Source organism: Pelophylax lessonae (genome assembly GCF_965119305.1).
Source record: "Pelophylax lessonae genome assembly, chromosome: 13".
Lineage (NCBI taxonomy): Eukaryota > Metazoa > Chordata > Amphibia > Anura > Ranidae > Pelophylax > Pelophylax lessonae.
Genome location: NC_138780.1, coordinates 172,168,886 through 172,192,908, shown reverse-complemented (window position 1 = coordinate 172,192,908; position 24,023 = coordinate 172,168,886). Strand labels below are relative to the sequence as shown.

The following is a 24,023-nucleotide window of genomic DNA, read 5'->3' as shown; positions in this document are numbered from 1 at the left end:
AACATGTGAAGGGAGCCTAAGATTTTATCATCTACGGTATATTTGAATATTGATTAATCTAAAGTTTCTTTTCTGTAAAATTAAATCTTTATTTTTTAGCAGTTATCATTTGTTATTGATTTCATTGGTAATAGCCGCCACAGCATTGGCTAGATTCTTTTATATACATAAGGTTGTAATCACTTTAAGATTTATCATTAAGCGAATAAGTGAGGTAGTAGAAAATCGCTAAAACAAGACGCAATAGCTTTTGCGTAAAATCAATCAGTATACACTTATTCGGATTTTTTTTTTACAAACAATATGTAGCAGAATACATATTGGCCTAAATTACACAGAAGTATCGAATGTTGGGGCATAGGTTGGGATTTTAAAGGTACCGTTTTAACATAACCAATATGACACCAGAAATTGTGTGATCTATTATTTTCTTAAAAATATGCGCAGTTGTACATCGGACCCCGTGACGTCAGTACGGCGCGCGTCGCCCTCTACTGACGACGGGGTTGACGACACACATTTAGGCAGCGGCAGGGCACTGTTATGGTGCAGACGATGGAGGCTGGACACGCGGACTAGGAGAGGTAATGGCGTCTACCACGCTGTACTTGTATGGCTTTGGGACCCAGCACAGGGTGTCACATACTACGGACCCCTGTCTTTATCCATCTTGTATATGTCTGACTCTTTGGGTAACCATGTGGGTTCGGGCTTTCTGCTACTGAGGAACATTGGCCTGGTTGTGTCAAGCACCTCTTCTATATTTTTTATATTTTATATCAACTATACATATACCTCCACAGATATCCAGGGGATCATTTGGAGACCCGAATACAACGGGACAATTCCCTTATAGATATCCTATCGCTCCCTATGTACGCAACACCGCCATATCCATCGTCTGAGCAGTGTGCTACCTGCTAGCCTTTATTTTGGTAGGTATCAAGACATTATATACTGTTACTATTTTCATCAACCATCATAAAGTTCTTTAGTTACCCATGACAATAATGATAACTATCTAATGGGTGGACATATGTCTATCTTAAGCACTATATTTGGTTTATGTATGAAATACTTACTAGTATCCATTGGCATCTATTGCAATGATTCACTAGTATAGAATATACTCTACCATTCTAGGCAAAGCTGCCTTTTACATGTGGTCGTCCATGCCCGCCTGGGGGACATTATTTGGCACCCAGCACGTGTATCTTGGATGCTTGGGATACATCAGTCTCATCACCTGGGAATATCGCATGAGCTCCGGCCTGCATGTCAGTGTAAATAAATTTTCCTGTTATTTATGTAAGTAATCGTGGTAACTATGATCGAATATATGACGTGCAAGTGTCAGAAGGTGGAGGGGCCACGGCCCAATGCTCCATTCTTGACACGTACCGATATTCGCAACAACTCAATCATATGATATTAAAGTACGAACTGTATAACTATGATGCTAATGTTTGTTTTCTCCTGTCACCTCTTTAGTTGGTCACTGTTAATTCCTTATACCCCTGAGGAAGCGGTTCACACCGCGAAACATGTCGGGTAGTGGAAGTCGGATACACTAGAGGTTTGCATATCGGCTAGGGTTGCCCAGGCCGGCAGCAACCTCTTGGGGAGTCCACCCACACAAATAAGGCTGTGACTACATGTTGATACTGTGAAGTTTCGCCATCATGGCACATTTTTATATTGTATTTTATGATTTTTTGTCTGTCATTATGTCTGTTTGATATATGATCATACATCCCACTGTTGGGATTATTTATATACAATAAAGCTATATTTTTAAGAAAATAATAGATCACACAATTTCTGGTGTCATATTGGTTATGTTAAAACGGTACCTTTAAAATCCCAACCTATGCCCCAACATTCGATACTTCTGTGTACTCAATTAGGGATGTGGTACCTCACGACAAAATTCACTATTCTAATGAGCTAATTTTGTTGTTATTGGCCTAAATTGATGAAAAAATTAGATTTTTTTACATTTTTGTTACTGTAGTAATGTCACTGGTCTCCCCCCCCCCCCCCCCCCCAAAAGTGTCAAGTTAGGGGTCCGATCTGTCCGCCGCAATCCCGGTAAAAAAAAAAATCGCTGATCGATGCCACTACTAGGAAAAAAAAATTACATAAATCTATCCACTAGTTTGTAGTGTAATGTAACTCTTTTGTTTTGTGTACCTTTTACTGTAACTTTCTTTGTCCATTAGCAACACTGTATTTGTAACATCACTGCTTTTAAGATTTTATCATCTACGTTATATTTGAATATTGATAATTGATTAATCGAAAGTTTCTTTTCTGTAAAATTAAATTAGATCTTTATTTTTAGCAGTTATCATTCGTTATTAATTTTATTGGTAATAGCCGCAACAGCATTGGCTAGATTCTTTTATATACATAAGGTTGTAAGATTTATCATTAACTTATAAGATTTATCATTAAGCAAATAAGTGAGGTGGTAGAAAATCGCCAAAACAAGACACAATAGCTTTTGCGTAAAATCAATCAATATACTGTAATGTTTGGGGAATTGTAGCAGCACAGGACCGAGTGCAAAACCATTAAACTTCAAACAAAAAGGCTTTTATTCAGCAGGTAACACAAAAATTAGGCTTCCAGCAGCACACAGAAAACACAAAATAAAGTCCGCTTATCTTCAGCACAAACGTAAAAGCAAAACACATACGGTTTGTAGTCGGGTCTTCGTCCCAAGATTTAACAGTCCTTGTTAAGTCCTGTTTCTTGCAGCCTCCAGCCAAAACTCACAGCTCTCCAAACAGGTGCATACACCAACTCCTCCTCACCACCACACCTATCACTACTTCCTGTCTTTTAACCACTTAAGCCCCGGAAGATTTTACCCCCTTCCTGACCAGGGGGTATTTTGCGATTCGGCACTGCGTGACTTTAACGGACAATTGCGCGGTCGTGCGACGCTGTACCTAAACGAATTTGACGTCCTTTTTTTCCCACAAACAGAGCTTTCTTTTGGTGGTATTTGATCACCTGTGCGATTTTTTGATCACGCGCTATAAACAAAAAAAGAGCGTCAATTTTGCAAAAATAACAATATTTTTCACATTTTTTTATATGAAATTCCCCCCCCAAAAAAAGTAAAAATCAAAATTTTTTAAAATTTTCGGCCAATTTGTTTTATGCTACATATGTTTGGTAAAAAAAATCGCAAAAAGCGTATTTTGATTGGTTTGCGCAAAAGTTATCGCGTTTACTAACAAAGGGAAAGATTTTTGTCATTTTTGTTGTTTTTTTTTTTAACGCGTAATGGCGGCGATCTGCGATTTTTTTTGCGGTACTGCGACATTGGGGCAGACAGATCGGACCCTTGACTGACATTTGTGACACTTTTGGGGTTACCAGTGACATTTCTACAGTAATCAGTGCTATACATATGCACGGTTACTGTAAAAATACACTGGTTGTGAAGGGGTTAACTTTATTTGGGAGGGAGGGGCTGTGTGTATCCCTAGGGGCGTGCTTTCTACTGTGATTGGCTGTGGCTTGAGCTGTAAGGACACTGATCAAACGGATCTACATACTAGATCCGTTTGATCAGTGTCTTTACAGCGAGGAGAATGACAGGTGGCTTGTTTACACAAGCTGCCTGACATTCTCCCTCTCCCCCGCCGATCGCCGAGTGACCGGCGGACATCGGGTCCGCTGGTCACACGCGCGGGGGGGTCCGTGACCACGCGGGAGCGCGCCTCCGGGGGCGCGCGCTCGCTCCCTAGACCCTCACAAGCTAGTGACGTAGCCCTACGTCACTTTGCCTGTGAGGGGCTGACTGCCGACGTAGATCGGCGTTAGGCAGTCGGCAAGTGGTTAAGAGCCGCTTCCTGGAGGTTCTTAACCCTGTGTGTGCTGGAATCCTCAGTCAGAGGTGGAGACCCCTTCCCACCGGAATATCGCTTCAGGGTCTCCGAAATCCCGGGTCCCAAATACTTCTCTATTAAACCAGAGAGAACTGCGAGTCAGTCCCCTCCTGTTTCAGGCTATTCCCGGGAATTCCTCACCCGTCCTGGGTGACCCTCTGAGCACTTCCACACTTAAGGGACCATAACCCAAAAATCGGTGCTATATAGCACCTGTCCAGGACCCAACCTTGGCGTCCTGTACAATACACTTTTTGGGATTTTTTTTTACCAAAAATATGTGGAAGAATACATATTGGCCTAATGTGATGAAAAATTTGATTTTTAAATTTTATTGGCAATGTTTTATAGCAGAATATAAAAAATATTGTTTTCAGAATTGTTGCTCTTCTTTTTTTGTTTATAGCACAAATAATAAAAATCGCACAGGTGATCAAATAACATCAAAAGAAAGCTCTATTTGTGGGGAAAAAAGAACGTCAGTTTTATTGGGTACAGTGTCGCACGACCGTGCAATTGTCAAAGCAACACAGTGCCCTAAAACAGTGGTCCTCAACCCTGGCCTACAGGGCCCACTAACAGGCCAGATTTGCAAGATAACTGAAATACATCCCAGGTGATATCATTTGCTGCTCAGTGATTGCAGTACTTTAGTCTGCATCTCCCCAAGGTAATACCTAAAATCTGCCCTGTTAGTGGGCCCTGAGGACCGGAGTTAAGGACCACTGCCCTAAAAATGGCCTGGTCATTAAGGGGTAAAACCTTTCAGAACTGAAATGATTAATAAATATTTTGGCTGTATGATATGGATCTATGGTGTGTTATCGCTATCTGTTCTCTCCTATGTAGATACTAGCAGTAATCTAGCTGGTTGTTGCTACAATATCTTCTTACTCCAGGCTGTTCCTAGGAAGGAGTGCGATGGGAATACATGAGAAGAGATCCAGCAGGGACATTATTTTCATCAGCTTTTCCAGTAGAAAAAAAATGTGAAACGCAGCAGATATGACTCAAGCTGAATCATAGTAAAGGAAAAATGTCATGAGACTTCTGGTTCTCCTGATGCCTCAATGAGTCCTCAATACTTTTTTGACACTCCTTTACAGGAAGCTTGATCCAGGCTGTCCGAAGGAGGCCAGCTCACCCTCTTTACGCTACCTGACAGCTTCACTTTAAACTGGAACTCTGTGTCCCCCAAACATATGCAGACAATAGACGTGTCGGTAGAGCATTGGAAACAGGAGAGTTAAAGCTTTGGATACAAATTTTGGAGGCAGCTGTCTGTCAGTCCTTGGAGGTCCCATGAGTAGCTATGGAATGTGGAGAGACTGAAAGCATCACAAGATCTCCTGCTCTCTAGCCCCCTTCGTCACCTCCTCCCATGCTCATCCCTGAGAGCCTCTCCCATCCTCTGGAACTCCCTACCCCCAATCTATCTGGCTATCTCCTACTCTATCTGCCTTCAGGTGAATCTTTAAAACTCATCTCTCTAGAAAAGCCTATCCCTATCTGTCTAACAAGCAGAATTTTACTTTTTCCATCAACTCATCCCAACAGAATTATTAAAGCGGAGTTCCACCCTCGGAAACTTTTTTTCACTAAAAATACCCCTGGGACAGTCAGGGCTAGTGCATTCCACAATGGATAGCCTCTGTACTGTCCCGGGTCGCACTTACCTTTTAGAAGAAATACTTACCTTGAAAATGTCTTGTCCAGCGCTGCCATCTCAGGTGTGGGCAGTTGAAGCCGGAGCGTACTCTTCGGTGTCCTCTTCTATGTCCTCTTCGTCACTTCCTGCTTGCATTGATTCCTGAGAGCTGAACATCATCGCTCCCAGGAATCAATGCGCCTGCACCGGTGTTCCGTGAAAAAACCATACCCGTGAGAAAACCATACCCGTGAGAAAACAATAACCTCGTCACTTCCGGTGCACCTACGGAGGGTATGGATTTCTCACAGTAGTGTATACAATGTTACACTTGCCGCCGTTACATTAAAACAGCCCCTTTGCACTATAAGTCATCTCCGCTCCTTCCCCTGTCACTTCCCTGATCTCGGCTAATAAATATAAAAGCGGATCACGGAGCCGACATCTCTTTCATTTACATTTTATACACCCGCCGCCGCTTTTATATTTATTAGCCGAGATGAGGGAAGTGTCAGGGATAGGACTGGAGATGCCCCATGTTGCCGCCGAACTGTTTTAATGTAACCGCCGCAAGTATAACATTACACACACTCCGTAATAATTTCATACCCTCCGAGCATGCGTACTTCTGAACTTCTCTGCTGTGCAATGACGTATTCGGGGCTCTGAGCATGCGCACTGCTACGCCGCTCAGCTGTTTCAGACCGGAAGTGACGAGGGTATGGAATTCTAACGAGGTATGGTTTTTTAACGTTACACCGGCCCCGCTCGTCATGTCCGGTGCAGGCGCGTCATTCCTGCACAGCTTCTGGGCGGATCCTCCATGCATCCCTATGGGGCAGCGAATGTCAGCGAAGACATGTCCACTGACACCCGCTGCTATCTGATCTGATCCTGTCTGTGAAATCTAGACGGATGGAAACCTTATTTTCCATCCGCCTGGAGGATTGCATCGGATGGGATCGGATGAAAACGGACCGCCTGTTAGTTTACATCCGATCTCCCATAGAGGAGAGCGGGGATCTGACAGCTCTGTCTCTGCAAAGTAAGTGGAGACAGAGCTGTCACTTGCCTGCTCAGCGGGGATCGGCGGATCGATCCCCGCTGAGCAAAACGGAGTCCGGCAAGCGGAAAGCCGGTGTGAAAGGACCCTAACAAGTCAAAAAAGTACAAATACCCCCCAAATTACCTCTTTTTGGAAAGTAGACATTCCAATGTATTTAGTAAGAGGCATGGTGAGATTTTTGAAGTCGTATTTTTTTCCCACAATTCGTTGCAAAATTAAAAATTTTTTTCAAAAAATTGTCATATTACCAAGTTATGTCTCAAACACTGTATAGGCATACTTGCAACTACACCCCAAAATACATTCTGCTACTCCTCCTGAGTATGGCAATATCACATGTGTAAGACTTTTAAGCCTCGTACACACGCAACGAACTTCCGCCGACCGGTCGTCTGTCTTTTGTCCAGAGTGGTGTCTGTTGGTTGGAATGTGCTCTAGACTGCACACAAATTTTCCCGCATGACAGAATTCTACTTCAGAAGTGATGTCATGTGTTGGATTGCTTTATTTGTGTTCTTTCATCTCTGGGCATGCCTAGTCTTGCTCATAAGATATTTCCCCATCGAAATCTGTACTAATGAGACGAAAATCGGACGTGTTTTGACGGTCGACAAAAATTATATAGCCTGCACACCAGAATTTTTTCGGCCGAAAAGTCGGAGTCGGCTGTCGGAAGCACCATACTAACAATCCGAAAATCGGCAGATCGGTCGTTGGACGAAACTTCCCAGCCGAATTTCTACTCGTGTGTACGGGGCTTTACACAGCCTGGTCACATACAGAGGCCCAACATCCAAGTAGCACCTCCAGGTGTTCTAGGAGCATAAATTACACATCTAATTTTCTGACAACCTATCACACTTTTGAAGGCCCTGGAGCACCAGGACAATGGAAACGCACACAAAATGACCCCATTTTGGAAAGCAAACACCCCAACACATAATCTAGGAGACATAATGCGTCTTTTCAACATGTCATTTTTGTTTTGAAGGTGGAATTATGGTGTGGAGTTTTTTTTTTTAGGGGTTGGGCTTGGCCCCTTAGTTCCAGTGAAGGGAAATCTTAAGGCGTCAGCATTCCAAGACATTTTGGGCAAATTTCATGCTCCCAACTTTGTGGGAACAGTTTGGGGATTGGCCCCTTCCTGTTCCAACATGACTGCACACCAGTGCACAAAGCAAGGTCCATAAAGACATGGATAAGCGAGTTTGGGGTGGAGGAACCTTACTGGCCTGCACAGAGTCCTGACCTCAACCCAATAGAACACCTTTGGGATGAATTGGAGTGCAGACTGCTGAGCCAGGCCTTCTCGTCCAACATCAGTGCATGACCTCACAAATGCGCTTCTGGAAGTATGGTCAAACCTTCCCATAGACACACTCCTAAACCTTGTGGACAGCCTTCCCAGAAGAGTTGAAGCTGTTATAGCTGCAAAGGGTGGGCCAACTCAATATTTAACCCTACAGACTAAGGCTGGCCCTACATGTTCAATCTTCTTGTACAATTTTCCTTTAGATTTACTATGTAGTGCAAGGGCCTGCCTAATTAGATACAATTTAACCACTTGCCGACCACTCACATTGACAGTACTGCGGCAAAGTGGCTCGTTAAGATCTGGCGACGTAGACCTACAACACCAGATCCTCCCCTCTCTCGCCGCCGGAGGCTCGCTCCCACTGTATTCAGACACAGCGGGAGTCGGGCCAGGGGAGGAGAGGCGGTGATCACTGCCGCTCTTCCCCGATCGTCGGGGATCGAGTGAGGAAATCCGCCCACTTGTGTAAACAAAGCGGGCGGATCTCCTCTGTGACAGACAGTGACAGATTACAGGATTCAGCATAGCTGAACCTGCGATCTGTGTCTGTGTCACACAATCCCCTCCCCCCACACACGTCAGTAAGCATGAGGCATACATTTAACCCCTTGATCATCAACAGTGTTAACCCCTTCCCTGCTAGTGTCATTATTACAGTAACAGTGCATATTTATAGCACTGCTAACTGTAGTAATGTCACTGGTACCCCCAAAAGTGTAAAAAAATTCAGATAGGGGTCCAATCTGTCCGTCGCAATATCGCAGTCCCGCAAAAAAAAAAAAAAACGCAGATTGCCGCCATTACTAGTAAAAAAAACAAACAATAAAAATGACAAATCTTTCCCGTAGTCAGTAAACGCAATAACTTTTGCGCAAACCAATCAAAATAAGCTTATTGTGATTTTTTTTACCAAAAATATGTAGCAGAAATCAAATTGGCCTAAAATGTTAAAAAATTTTGATTTATACATTTTTTTTTGGGAATGTTATACATATAATTATATAAATATATATAAAAATATTGTTTTTTTTTTTTTTAAATTGTCGCTCTTTTTTCAAAAATTAAAAATCGCACAGGTGATCAAATACCATCAAAAGAAAGTTCTATTTGTGAGGAAAAAAAAGGACATAAATTTATTTTGGGTACGGCGCCGCACGACCGCGCTATTGTCAGTTAAAATAACGCAGTGTCGAATCGCAAAATATAGCCTTGTCACGAATGGGGTAAAATCTTCCGGTCTTAAAGCGGTTAAAAATACACTCATTGAGTATTTTTTTTATCAAAGACATGTAGCTAAATACATTTTGGCCTAAATATATGACAAAAATTGAATATATTGGAAATTTTTTACTGTCAAAGTAGAAAATGTCAATTTTTTCGCTCTTTTTTTATTAATATCGCAAAAAATGAAAAGCGCAGAGGTAATCAAATACCACCAAAAGAAAGCTCTGTTTGTGGGGAAAAAAAGGACGTAAATTTTGTTTGGGTACGGCGTTGCATGACCGCACAATTGTCCATTAAAGTCGCGTAGTGCCAAGTTGCAAAAAGTGGCCTGGACGTTAAGCAGGAAAATCCTCCGGGGCTAAAGTGGTTAAAGTTGTTTAGCTTGTTTGACCTCCTATTATATGTTTTTTGGTAAATCTAAAGGAAAATTGTACAAAAATATTGAACATGTATGGTCAAACTAAGACTGGGATGCCATTAAAGTTCATGTGCGTGTAAAGGCAGGCGTCCCAATACTTTTGATAACATAATCTATCTATCATATATACATTATATTACCAAAAGTATTGGGACACCCGCCTTTACACACACATGAACTTTAATGGCATTCTATCTATCTATCTATCTATCTATCTATCTATCTATCTATCTATCTATCTATCTATCTATCTATCTATCTATCTATCTATCTATCTATCTATCTATCTATCTATCTATCTATCTATCTATCTACCCATCTCCTTGTTGGGTCATATAGAAATCGGTTTGTTTTATCCTTCCTTATTGCTAGTTACCATTAAGCTGACTCTCTATATGGCATTGTGTCCTTTTCAGAAACAAAGGATTGCTATATGTTTACACTTCATAAAAATGTTCAATCAGATTTATTGAAACAGAAATACATATTTGTGAATTGTCTTACCTGCCAAAGGATCTGTATTTCTCTTCTGTCCACCCAGTCCCGAGATTTACACAGCCCTGGCCCACAGCACAGTCCTATTTGGCAGGGCAGGAGACCTGATTTTTCTTTACTGCAATAAACTAAAACTTACAGGTCTTGTCCCAGCATCAGCAGACTGATGAGCCCATCTCTCTGTCACTCTGCTCTCTCCTCCTATCAGCATACTTCTGGAGCAGCTTTTCCCTCTCTTAATCTGAGCTCTGCTGTACATGAGCTCCTTACTCTGTCCAGAGCTTAAAATACTTCTTTCTGGAGCTGAATTTGGTATGGCAACAGTGACACAATTATGTTTTCACCTCTTTTCTCTTTTTAAAGGTTTTGGAGTTTTATAAGTATTGATGTGTTTCAGTTTGATAAGAGACTTTTCCTGGAAATCTAATTAGAAGGACACATCACATCACTATTTCCACAGAAGATAAACACATTGTCCTCACGTGGTACAATCTAGAGGAGATTATGAAGTCAGGCTGTAATGTGTGTTGCCATTTTATAGTATAGTGAAGTCAAATGTTTATTTCTGATATAGTGGGGAAAGGTAGAATCCGTGTAAAAACAGTATTAAACCCCCAAAAATGTGTATTACAGCATACCAATTCTAAGATGTGTTGGCTGCATTCGTTTTCTTATTTTTGGCTTTTTTTTTCCTCTATTTTCATCTGGTGATCCTGCCAGTTAGTCTGTTATTTTTTAGCTTACCGTAACCCAGGGGTCTCAAACCGGTGGCCCTCCAGCAGTTGCGGAACTACAAGTCCCATCATGCCTCTGCCTATGGGAGTCATGCTTGTAACTGTCAGCCTTGCAATGTCTCATGGGAATTGTAGTTCTGCAACAGCTGGAGAGCCACCACTTTGAGACCCCTGCTTTAAGCACTTGCATACCGCCCCTCCACTATGCACTGAAGATGGGCAGCGCACACAGCCAATACGACAAACCAGTAAGTTGTAGTCTGCTCCTGGGTTTAAGGCGCGTGCATGCGCACCCCCCTGGCAACACCTGCTGTGTGCACACACACACACATACGGGTGGTATGCAAGAGGTTAAAGCATGGGTCTCAAACTGGTGGCTCTCCAGCTGTTGCAGAACTACGATTCCCATGAGACATTGCAAGGCTGACAGTTACAAGCATGACTCCCATAGGCGGAGGCATGATAGATAGATAGATAGATAGATAGATAGATAGATAGATAGATAGATAGATAGATAGATAGATAGATAGATAGATAGATAGATAGATAGATAGATAGATAGATAGATAGATAGATAGATAGATAGATAGATAGATAGATAGATAGATAGATAGATAGATAGATAGATAGATAGATAGATAGACAGACAGACAGATAGATAGACTATGTTATCAAAAGTATTGGGACGTCTGCCTTTACACACACATGATCTTTAATGGCATCCCAGTCTTAGTTTGGCCATACATGTTCAATATTTTTGTACAATTTTCCTTTAGATTTACCAAAAAACAAACTAAACAACTTTAAATTGTATCCAATTAGTCAGGCCCTTCCAGTACATAGTAAATCTAAAGGAAAATTGTACAATAAGATTGAACATGTATGGCCAGCCTTAGTCTGTAGGGTTTAATATTGAGTTGGTCCACCCTTTGCAGCTGGGAAGGCTGTCCTCAAGGTTTAGGAGTGTGTCTATGGGAATGTTTGACTATTCTTCTAGAAGCAGTGGGAGGAATAGTACCCCATCATTGGTGTCAGTGGAAGGAATAGTGTCCCATTATTGGTGCCAGTGGGAGAAATAGTACCCCATCACTGGTATAAGTAGGAAGAATAGTGCCCCATCATCGGTATCAGTGGAAGGAATAGTGTCCCATCATTGGTGTTGGTGGGAGGGATAGTGCCCCATTAATAGTGCCAGTGGGAGGGATAATGCCCCATCTTTGGTATAAGTAGGAAGAATAGTGTCCCATCATCAGTATCAGTGGGAGGAATAGTGCTCCATCATTGATATTGATGAAAGGAATAGTGCCCCATCATTGGTGTCGGCGGGAGGAATAGCGCCCCATCACTGGTGTCGGTGGGAGGAATAGTGCCCCATCACTGGTGTCAGTGGCAGGAATAGTGCCCCATCATTGGTGTCGTGGGAGGAATAGTGCCCCATCATTGGAGTCGTGGGAGGAATAATGCCCCATCATTGGTATCAGTGGAAGGAATAGTGCTCCATCATTGGTGTCAGTGGGAGGAATAGTGCTCCATCATTGGTATCAGTGGGAGGAATAGCGCTCCATCATTGGTATCAGTGGGAGGAATAGTGCTCCATCATTGGTATCAGTGGGAGGAATAGTGCTCCATCATTGGTGTCAGTGGGAGGAATAGTGCTCCATCATTGGTGTCAGTGGGAGGAATAGTGCTCCATCATTGGTATCAGTGGAAGGAATAGTGCTCCATCATTGGTGTCAGTGGGAGGAATAGTGCTCCATCAATGGTGTCAGTGGGAGGAATAGTGCTCCATCATTGGTATCAGTGGGAGGAATAGCGCTCCATCATTGGTGTCAGTGGGAGGAATAGTGCCCCATCATTGGTATCAGTGGGAGGAATAGTGCCCCCATCATTGGTATCAGTGGAAGGAATAGTGCTCCATCATTGGTGTCAGTGGGAGGAAAAGTGCTCCATCATCGGTATCAGTGGGAGGAATAGTGCCCATCCTTGGTATAAGTTGGAGGAATAGTGCCCCATCATTGGTGTCGTGGGAGGAATAGTGCCCCATCATTGGTATCAGTGGGAGGAATAGTGCCCCATCATTGGTATCAGTGGGAGGAATAGTGCCCCATCATTGGTATCAGTGGGAGGAATAGTGCCCCATCATTAGTGTCAGTGTAAGGAAAGGTGCCCCATTGATGGCGTCAGTTGGGGAAATAGTTTCTCAAGGGCTAGATCAGGGCAAGCAAAGATTTAATTTTGCACATATTCCCGCACTGCACTGGTGTGAATGGGTCCTAAAAGTTTTCACTTCATCCTTTTGAAGATGATGCTGATCAAAGTTTGCTGAGATTTTCACATTTTGTGCCATGAACATCATTAAAAACTTTTTTTGATTTATCAGCTGCTAGTGATTTCTCCTCAGCGGGCCTTTAATAGAGTTGCCATAAATGTCTGTATCTGTCGGTCTGTCCGGAAGGCCTCGTTCAGTATAAAAGGCCGTGTTTTTTGTCTGGTAGAGGGGTATTATTGGAATGAACACATTGTCTCGATTACAGAGCGCTGCAGGCCGGGAGTCCCTGTGGATTGTGGATAAAGTCTGGGCGGGTGTTGCCTGTTTGGCATGTGACTGCATGTGAATACAGAAGGTTCTTTTCCACATCAGTAAACGTATTATAAAGCTTCGCTAATGACAACCATATGATCGGAGGGAGAAGCTGCCAACTCCCTCCACAAAGGATGTCTGGCAGCGGCTAGGAGCAAGGTGACACGCGGGGCCAGGGGATCCAATCATCTAGATTCATTCTCTGCCTACAGAATGAAGGCCCTTTGAACCTAGGGTTGCCACCTCATCCCTTTAAACCAGGACACATATTAATTATACAGGTTCTGTGGCTGATTAAAGCGGAGTTCCTCCTCCCCCTCCACCCCCTCCAAAAATTAAAAGTCAGCATCTACACATACTGTACACATACTGTAGCTGCTGACTTTTAATATTAGGACACTTACCTGTCCTGGAGTCCAGCGATGTCAGCACCGCAGCCGATGTTTCCATCGGCTGTCGGGTGCTGCCGCCGCCATTGCCGGTAAGGGAACCCGGTGTTCTAAAATTTTGTCGGACCCGTGAAAATTCCGGACCCTCGTCACTTCCGGTGACTCTCCGTCACCACCAGCTGGTGCGACAGCTGGTGCGAGCCCCGGTGCGCATGCGCACAAGAAACCTTCCAGCTCCGATTAAATTTTAAGACTTACGAACAGCTGACTGAGAGGAGGAGGGGCTGAGGTGGGACGCACACACCGCCGCGGGAAAATTTTACAACACCGCCGCGTCACAGAAACATGTTGCAGAGCTGACTTAGAGGAGACGGGAAGGAAGTGATTACTCATACTAAATAGTAATGATAAAAAAAAAATAATAAGAAATACTAAACATTTTTTATCATTTCTATTTAGTATGAGTATTCACTTCCTTCCCGCCTCCTCTAAGTCAGCTGTTCGTAAGTCTTAATATTTCATCGGACCTGGAAAATTTCTTGTGCGCATGCGCACCGGGGCTCGCACCAGCTGGTGGTGACGGAGCTTCACCGGAAGTGACGAGGGTCCGGAATTTTCACAGGTCCGGCAAAATTTTAGAACACCGACGGTGAAGCCTTGCGGCTTCAGGGGCGGGTCCCTACTGCTCATGCGCGAAGTGCACTGCGCATTCCTACTGGCTCGGCGGCGAAAGAAGGAGGAGGGGGCCGAGCTTCCGAGGGATGGTGCCATGGCGCCATATCGCGGAAGTGGGGAAGGGTACCTGTCAAAAACAGGTACCTGTTCTCCCCTCCCCCCTGAAAGGTGCCAAATGTGGCACCGGAGGGGGGGGGGGAGGAAACAAAAGAGCGGAAGTTCCACTTTTGGGTGGAACTCCACTTTAAGGTGACAATTAAACTCACTTAGTGCTTTATGTGCATTATATTAGCCTCAGAACCGGTGTAATTAAAGCGGTGTTCCAGCCTCCCCTTCCAAAAATTAAAAGTCAGCAGCTACACACACTGTACACATACTGTAGCTGCTGACTTTTAATATTAGGACACTTACCTGTCCTGGAGTCCAGCGATGTCGGCACCGCAGCCGATGTTTCCATCGGCTGTCGGGTGCTGCCGCCGCCATTGCCGGTAAGGGAACCCGGTGTTCTAAAATTTTGTCGGACCCGTGAAAATTCCGGACCCGTGAAAATTCCGGACCCTCGTCACTTCCGGTGACTCTCCGTCACCACCAGCTGGTGCGAGCCCCGGTGCGCATGCGCACAAGAAACTTTCCAGCTCCGATTAAATTTTAAGACTTACGAACAGCTGACTGAGAGGAGGAGGGGCTGAGGTGGGACGCACACACCGCCGCGGGAAAATTTTACAACACCGCCGCGTCACAGAAACATGTTGCAGAGCTGACTTAGAGGAGACGGGAAGGAAGTGATTACTCATACTCATATGAGTATTCACTTCCTTCCCGCCTCCTCTAAGTCAGCTGTTCGTAAGTCTTAATATTTCATCGGACCTGGAAAATTTCTTGTGCGTATGCGCACCGGGGCTCGCACCAGCTGTCGCACCAGCTGGTGGTGACGGAGCTTCACCGGAAGTGACGAGGGTCCGGAATTTTCACAGGTCCGGCAAAATGTTAGAACACCGACGGTGAAGCCTTGCGGCTTCAGGGGCGGGTCCCTACTGCTCATGCGCGAAGTGCACTGCGCATTCCTACTGGCTCGGCGGCGAAAGAAGGAGGAGGGGGCCGAGCTTCCGAGGGATGGTGCCATGGCGCCATATCGCGGAAGTGGGGAAGGGTACCTGTCAAAAACAGGTACCTGTTCTCCCCTCCCCCCTGAAAGGTGCCAAATGTGGCACCGGAGGGGGGGGAGGAAACAAAACAGCGGAAGTTCCACTTTTGGGTGGAACTCCACTTTAAGGTGACAATTAAACTCACTTAGTGCTTTATGTGCATTATATTAGCCTCAGAACCTGTGTAATTAAAGCGGTGTTCCAGCCTCCCCCTCCAAAAATTAAAAGTCAGCAGCTACACATACTGTACACATACTGTAGCTGCTTACTATTAATATGAGGACACTTACCTGTCCTGGAGTCCAGCGATGTCGGCACCGCAGCCGATGTTTCCATCGGCTGTCGGGTGCTGCCGCCGCCACTGCCGGTAAGGGAGCCTGGCCGTGAGACCTTGCAGCTTCAACGAAGGGAAGCGGAAAATTCGGATTGGCTCGGCAGCGGGGAAGCAGGAGGGGGCCAAATTTCTAAAGGGACAGCACCGTGGCGCCATCTCCCGGAAGTGGGAAAGGGTACCTGTCAAAAACAGGTCCCCGTTCCCCCTTGAAAGAAGCCAAATGTGGCACCGGAGGGGGGAAGGAAGCAAATGACCGGAAGTTCCACTTTTGGGTGGAACTTCGCTTTAATATGTGTCCTGGTTTAAAGGGATGAGGTGGCAACCCTACTTGAACCTCCTTTAGGGAAAGGGAAGCATGGCATCACTGTTGGCGTGAACCTAAAAGGGAAGTTAGGCCGCTTCCTTAGGATTAATTACAAAGACCTGAGGTGACTGGGTGGAGCTTGAACCCTAGGAAAAGGCTAGGCTGGGGCACATCCAACTGCTCTGAGGAGATTCAGCTGTCACAAGAGTTGACCCCCCTCGCCCGTTGTGATGTTTTGTCACAGCTATATTGGCGGTTTTGACCTTGCCAGCAATTGATGGTGGTTTATGGGCTATGCCCTCAAGTTAAATTCTGGGGTCAGTCTAATGTCTGTCTGGCATTGATGGGAAGGACAGGCCTCTTAGACTATGTGGGTTTATGTTTTATGGGTGCTCACAGTATAACTGTGACTGGCATTATTGTTTGGTACATTTGGAAAGTTGTTACTTTTGCAAAGTTCAATAAAGCTGTGGCCTTGCCCTATTTCCAACTTAATCAGCTTCTGTGTTTTTTTTGGGGGGGGGGGGGGGGGGGCATGTATTGGTTTATTAGTTTGGACATAGATGAGCCTATGCTTCTCTCAGCAGTCAAGTGACTTGTGAACATAGACTATATTACCAAAAGTATTGGGACGCCTGCCTTACACACACATGAACTTTAATGGCATCCAAGTCTTAGTCTGGAGGGTTCAATATTGAGTTGGCCCACCCTTTGCAGCTATAACAGCTTCAACTCTTCTGGGAAGTCTGTATACAAGGTTTAGGAGTGTCTTTCTGAATGTTTGACCATTCTTCCAGAAGCGCATTTGAGAGGTCTGGCACTGATGTGGATGAGAAGGCCTGGTTCTCAGTCTTCGCTCAAATTAATCTCAAAGGTCTTCTATCGGGTTGAGGTCAGTCAAGTTCCTCCACCCCAAACTCACTCATCCATGACTTTATGGACCTTGCTTTGTGCAGTGGTGCGCAGTCATGTTGGAACAGGAAGGGGCCATCCCCAAACTGTTCCTACAAAGTAAGGAGCATGAAATTGTCCAAAATGTCTTGGTATGCTGACACCTTAATACCTTTTTGGACCTTGCTTTGTGCACTGGTCCAAATCATTTGGTGGAGGGGGGATTATGGTGTGGGGTTGTTTTTCAGGGGTTGGGTTTGGCCCCTTAGTTCCAGTGAAGCGAACTCTTAAGGCGTCAGCATACCAAGACATTTTGGACAATTTCATGCTCCCAACTTTGTGGGAACAGTTTGGGGATGGCCTCTTCCTGTTCCAACATGACTGCACACCAGTGCACAAAGCAAGGTCCATAAAGACATGGATGAGTGAGTTTGGGGTGGAGGAACTTGACTGGCCTGCACAGAGTCCTGACCTAAACCCAATAGAACACCTTTGGGATAAATTAGAGCAGAGACTGCAAGCCAGGCCTTCTCGTCTACATCAGTGCCTAACCACCCACATGTGCTTCTGGAAGAATGGTCAAACATTCCCATAGACACACTCCTAAACCTTGTGGACAGCTGTCCCAGAAGAGTTGAAGCTGTTATAGCTGCAAAGGGTGGGCCAACTAAATATGGAACCCTATGGACTAAGACTGGGATGCCATTAAAGCAGACTTGTATAAAGTACTCGAAATTTCTACTTGAGTAAAAGTACAAGTGCTCGATCAAAAAATTACTTGAGTAGAAGTGGAAGTGCTCGCAGAAAAAGTTACTTAAGTAGAAGTACTAAAGTATTCAACATTTTTTTTACTTAAGTATTGCAAGTAGTTTTTTCAAAAAATTTGCTACTTAAGTACTAAAAGTAAAAAGTACCAGTAGTTTTGAAAAAAAATTTCTACTCAAGTACTGAAAGTAGAAGTAGAAGTACTGTGTTATGTAGTTATTAAAGAAAGAAGTCAAAAGTTTGAACATCATATTGTTTTTATTATTTCAAATGATTTATTCAAATGATTAACCTGTGTTTGTTAGTAGTTTATTGATGCACTTTAAGCGCTGTAGCACCATTTATTTGTTTGTTTCATATTTTCTTTTTATTGGAAAGATTTGGTATAGCAGCTTTTATTATACACAGCCTTTATTTTCGTATGCGCTGATTTACAAATGACATTATACACATTTTTTTGAGCTTTATGCAACCGGCCATCTACTGTTCTGGCAGTGGTAATTTTTTTAAAAGTAACGAGTAACTATGCAGCACAAAAAAAAAATACTTGAGTAGAAGTATCGAAATCATCGAAAAAATGTAGTGAAGTAAAAGTAGAAGTAGGAGAAAAAAATTCTACTCTAGGAAAGTACAGATACCGCATTTCGGTACTTAAGTACAGTACTTAAGTAGTTCTACTTCGTTACTATACATCTCTGCATTAAAGTTCATGTGTGTGTAAAGGCAGGCGCCCCAATACTTTTGGTAATATAGTGTATCTCGGCCTAGTGTGGCCTGTGTTCTGGACCAGCGAGCATAGGAAACCTGTGACATCACTGAACTAGAGTATTAAAGTAGAACTAAAGGTGATTTTATTATGCATATAGTAAGGGAGAGTTATAACCCCCATGAGTTGTTTTTGTTTTTTTTAATCGGTGCCCCAATAGGGAGATTTCCCCTTACTTCCTGTCCCATAGCCAAAACAGGAAGTGAGAGGAAATCCCTACAGAGCGAGGGAATCCCTGGTTGTCACCAGAACTAATGTCCCCATTGGTAGATTTTCCCCTCTATTCCTGTTCTGATGCCAACCCAAAATTTGGGATTTTCCTCTAGTTTCACTTTCAATGATAATGTTAAACAGGACAAATGGAGAGGGTAAATCTCCCTAACAGGGGGCACAGACAGCAAAAAAAAAACCGACAGGGGTTCTAATCCCTCTCCACTCCATCCAAAACTAAAAAGAAAGTTATAGTACTTGAGAAATTGTGTTTTCAATAGCAAGCACATTCGGATAAGCAAAACAGAGGTTTCTGAGAAATTCTGGTATTTTGGAGACATGCATTGAAGTCAAAGGGGAAGGAGAAATGACAATATTATTAAACCCTCAGCGCAAACTGATATCTGCCTTTAGTTCCATGTAACTAGCTGTTAACTGTCATTTCCCTTATTTTCCACTACACCACTGCACATGCGCACCCTGGCACTTGAACAGGCACAATGCTAAGGACCTTGGCTGAACTGGACATGCGCCCCCTATGTGTGCACCCAAGTGGGCACAATAAGGAGACCCCTAGCCACACTATGCATGTGTGCCCTATGCAGAGAACCCAAGCATACAAAGTATGAGAAAGACCCAGCCACGTGCAAGGGTGGCTCCAGAGGGACCTACAAGCCAATGCAAGCCACCCTCATAGGCTGATGTGAGTTACACTCCACTTCAGAAGGTAAAGTGTTACTAAACCCACAACAGTAATATCAGTCTGTATATGCAGTAAAGCATACTTGTTATTCTCACTGTGGAACCTAGGGGGTTAATCCTCTGCATTGTGCAAAAAGGCTGTTTGATCATGTCTTCTCTGATCCTCACCTTCTTCCACTGTCCCAATAACATCTCCTAGTACAGAGCCTTGGGGGCACTCTGCACATGATCAGATTGGTATGTATTGCTAGAGAGTTTTTTTTCTCTGGTGGGGAGGGTGCATGTGATTGGCACAGGGCCAATCAGCACTGTCCAGACAGAGGGTCAGGGGTCCTGCAGCCTCAAAGGACAGTCAGAGGAGAATGAAAACTCCTCCTAAATGCTTTAACCAGTGCTGATCAGAAAAGGTATTTAGCAGTTTATATTTATTTAAATAATTGCACTGTGGGGTGTAGGGGCTAAAGAGCGGGGGGGGGGACTGGGCAGCCCACATATAGTGATTAGGGTGTGCCCAGGCACACCTGGCACACCCCCATGCGCACACCTTATAAAGTATGCTGCTACACTTCATTTTTCTAAAGGGAGGGAATAATATCATTTAAAGGTAAGGTATTAGTCATGTCACCAGCACTGGAGGAATTTTTCTGATTGGTCTTTAGCTTTTCTTACCATCACTGGGTGTGATGGTTTTAATGCTGAAAAAATAATGTACTGTATATATGTTTTCATTAAATAAATAATATATGCAAGAATTTTTCAATATAGCTGATATGAATAACCGGATCTGTTCATATTACTTTCCTGTAATCCTCGGTATAGCAGCACTTGGACTGGGAGAGGGAGGACCAGCACATTGAACTAATCTGTGCTCTGTTGCTTTGATGGTGCTCTCAGTCTAACACTATGAACCAGTGTTAATTTCGTCGACTAAAACCGACTAAAACGTTTTCGTCGACTAACACAATTCAGATGACTAAAATACGACTAAAACTAAAATGGCATTTTAGTCTTAAGACTAAAATACGACTAAAACTAAAATGGCATTTTAGTCAAAAGACTATAACTAAAACTAAATTGAAATTTGCTGCCAAAAATTAACACTGGTGCATGCTCAAAGCATAAATAATAACATATTAGATTTTTCACTCCAGGACCAGCAGTAATATATAATGAGTTTGGAAATTGTAGAGAAATGCTTAAATAATGCATTACAAATTACAATTGAACTACACCCATTTGATTATAGATGACTAAAATGAGTTTTAGTCGACTAAAATGTAGGGCGTTTTAGTCGACTAAAATATACTGGAGTTTTAGTCGACTAAATACGACTAAAACTAAAACACTTGCAGAAGACTAAAATAGGACTAAAACTAAAATGCCATTTTAGTCCTAAGACTAAGACTAAAACTAAATTGAAATTTGCTGCCAAAATTAACACTGCTATGAACCTGCATACAGGAGGGAAGAACTGCTTTGCGAGGGGCTCAGAAGACTAAGGACATCTAGTGGCAAAAAGCTATCACTGCATGGTACAGACTCAGAGAGGAGGTGAACATTGCAGGTAGCTGGTGTTTTTATTTTTTCAGTAGGACTTTTTTTTTTTTTTAAATCCATTTATCTGTAGTTGGGCTTCAAGCAATGGACACTGGTCCACATAGAAATCAGCCTGCTGAATGGAAAATGTAGGATTAGCAAACCATTGATGAGGTAAGCAGGTATGTAGGTATGCATTACATCTGCGTATTCAGCTGTTTGTCTGAGGTTCATCTCTAAGAAAGGAATGTTAAAGTGGCATTACAGATCTACCTTTGCAGTATTTCTTGTATAGCATTGGTAGTTGGCTTATCTTACTTATTGCCTGGCATTCCTCCATACCCCAGGCCATTACCTATTTGTATTTGGAAGGGCTGAGTCCATTTGAAATTTTCACACTTTATCAGTTACCTTGAAATACTCCACCAGGCCACGGCATGTTATTTTATTCCCATTGATTTCCTTAACATCCAAGTTCTCCGGGCTCAGAAGCCAAGGTATAAAGACTTTCAGGTTCCTTATAAACTCTTCATCAATTTCTGTAAGGAAGAAAAGAGATATTGGGGACAGAATACATGGGACTAGCTGTACTTATTTTGGATCTTTGTGCCTAGTTATTACCTTCCATGGGTTAAAGGTTCAAAAAAAATCTAATTTCAATTAGATTTTTATAAAACAGCATTATGTGTATATATATATATATATATATATATATACATAATGCTGTTTTATAAAAATCAAATTGAAATTCGATTTCAAATACCTGGACCACTGCACCGGCTGCATGGGCACTGACAGCTCATCATCCACAGACGTAAGTTCAGCGGGGACCAGGGAGGGTGGGGAGGATGAAGTAACCCTTTAAGGACAAAGGGAGTGATGTGGGTACTTGTTTCCACAAAGGGAAAAAATAGCAATCTTCTGGAAGAATCCATCTTTTCTGGAAAACTTCTGGCCCAAGAGGGCCATAGAGGGACCTACACTAGGGTTGTCACCTCATCCCTTTAAACCAGGACACATTAATAACACAGGTTCTGTGGCTGATTAAGGTATTAAATAAACTCACTTAGTGCCTTATGTGCATTCTATTAGCCTCAGAACCTGTGTAATTAATATGTGTCCTTGTTTAAAGGGATGAGGTGGCAACCCTAGTGTAGATCCCTCTATGAGCCTCTTGGGCCAGAAGTTTTCCAGAAAATATGGATTCTTCCAGAAGATTGCTATTTTTCTGAGGCTAATATAATGCACATAAGGCACTAAGTGAGTTTATTTACCACCTTAATCAGCCACAGAACCTGTGTAATTATTATGTGTCCTGGATTAACCACTTTACCGCTGCTCACTAGAGCTCTACTGCGGCAAAGTGGCTCGATAACGTCAGGCGACGTAGGCTAGCTCCCGCTGTATTCATTCACTTCTTCCCCGATCGCCGGGGAATCAAGTCTGCAGATCTGCAGATCCGCTCGCTTGTGTAAACAAAGCAGGCGGATCTCCTAAGTGACAGGCAGGGTCAGATTGCAGGGTTCAGCATAGCTGAACCTGCGATCTGTCCCTGTGTCACTCAGTCACCTCCCCCCACACATGTCAGTAAGCACCAGGCATACATTAACCCCTCCCTCTCCAATAAAATTAACCTTCCAGTGTCATTTTTACAGTAAAAGTGCATATTTATAGCACTGATTACTGTAGTAATGTCACTGGTACCCCCAAAAGTGTCAAAAATGTCAGTCAAGGGTCCGATCTGTCCACCGCAATGTCGCAGTCCCGCAAAAAAATCGCAGATCGCCGCCATTACTTGTTAAAAAAAAAAACACCAAAAACGACAGAAATCTTTCCCTTAGTTAGTAAACGCAATAACTTTTGTGCAAACCAATCAAAATACGCTTATTGCGATTTTTTTTACCAAAAATATGTAGCAGAAAACAAATTGGCCTAAAATGATGAATGAATTTTGATGAATGAAATTCAAATGATGAATGAATTTTGAATTTCATGTAAAAAAATTTGAAAAATATTGTTATTTTTTCAAATTTGACGCTCTTTTTTTGTTGATAGCGCAAAAAGTAAAAATCAAATACCACCAAAAGAAAGCTCTATTTGTGGGAAAAAAAGGACATACATTTCGTTTGGGTACGACGTTGCATGACCGCGCAATTGTCAGTTAAAGTTGCACAGTGCCGAATCGCAAAAAGTGGCCCAGACGTAAGACAGCAAAATCCTCCGGTGGTAAAGTGGTTAAAGGGATGAGGTGGCAACCCTAATCTACATTCCTTCCATAAGAATCCTAAAGCCGGCCATACACTATTAGAATTTTGTTCAAAATTATTTCATTTTAAGAATGTTTGATTGATTTTCTCATCGATAGATGGGTTGAATCGAAATTTCTTTGAGAAATTTGAAAAAAAATTCACAGGAAAAAGACGGAACATTTTTCTCAAATTAATGAATGTCTAACAGTGAATGCGGTTTTTGTTCTGGAATGTTCATTGGTTCCAAAATCAAATGTTAAAAGCAATGATTTTCGTCAAGTCATTGAATGTACTAAGAATTTTCACAGGATCATTCAATTGAAAATCTCGTATGTCCAGCTTGACTCCCTCTAATATCAAAGGCACATTAGGGCCAATAGATCTGATCCCAAAAAAAGAGACATTTTCCAGTGAGTGACGCTCCTTCCTGCTTTACACCCGCCCAGGAATTCCATTGAAGGACATGGCAATCAGTCTCTGATAAACCCCCATTCAGCTATAAGAAGCTGATAAGACAGAACAATGGGCTGAATGTGGTTTCACAACAAATGCAGATACATGAACAAGGCGGCATTTACCCAGCCTGCTCTACCATGATCCTGCATCATATATGACAGTTCCTTTTTAACCACTTTACCACCGGAGGATTTTGCTGTCTTACGTCTGGGCCA

General features: G+C 43.1%; 1 protein-coding gene across 1 annotated transcript in view; it reads right to left on the bottom strand.

The window, feature by feature from the left end:
* The window catches only part of ATL1 (atlastin GTPase 1), a 130,762-nt gene that overhangs the window by 17,114 nt on the left and 89,625 nt on the right, over positions 1–24,023 (bottom strand). The window contains exon 9 of the mRNA XM_082242672.1: positions 21,515–21,642. Within this exon, the coding sequence (XP_082098798.1) occupies positions 21,515–21,642 (128 nt within the window). The remainder of the gene's footprint in view (positions 1–21,514; positions 21,643–24,023) is intronic.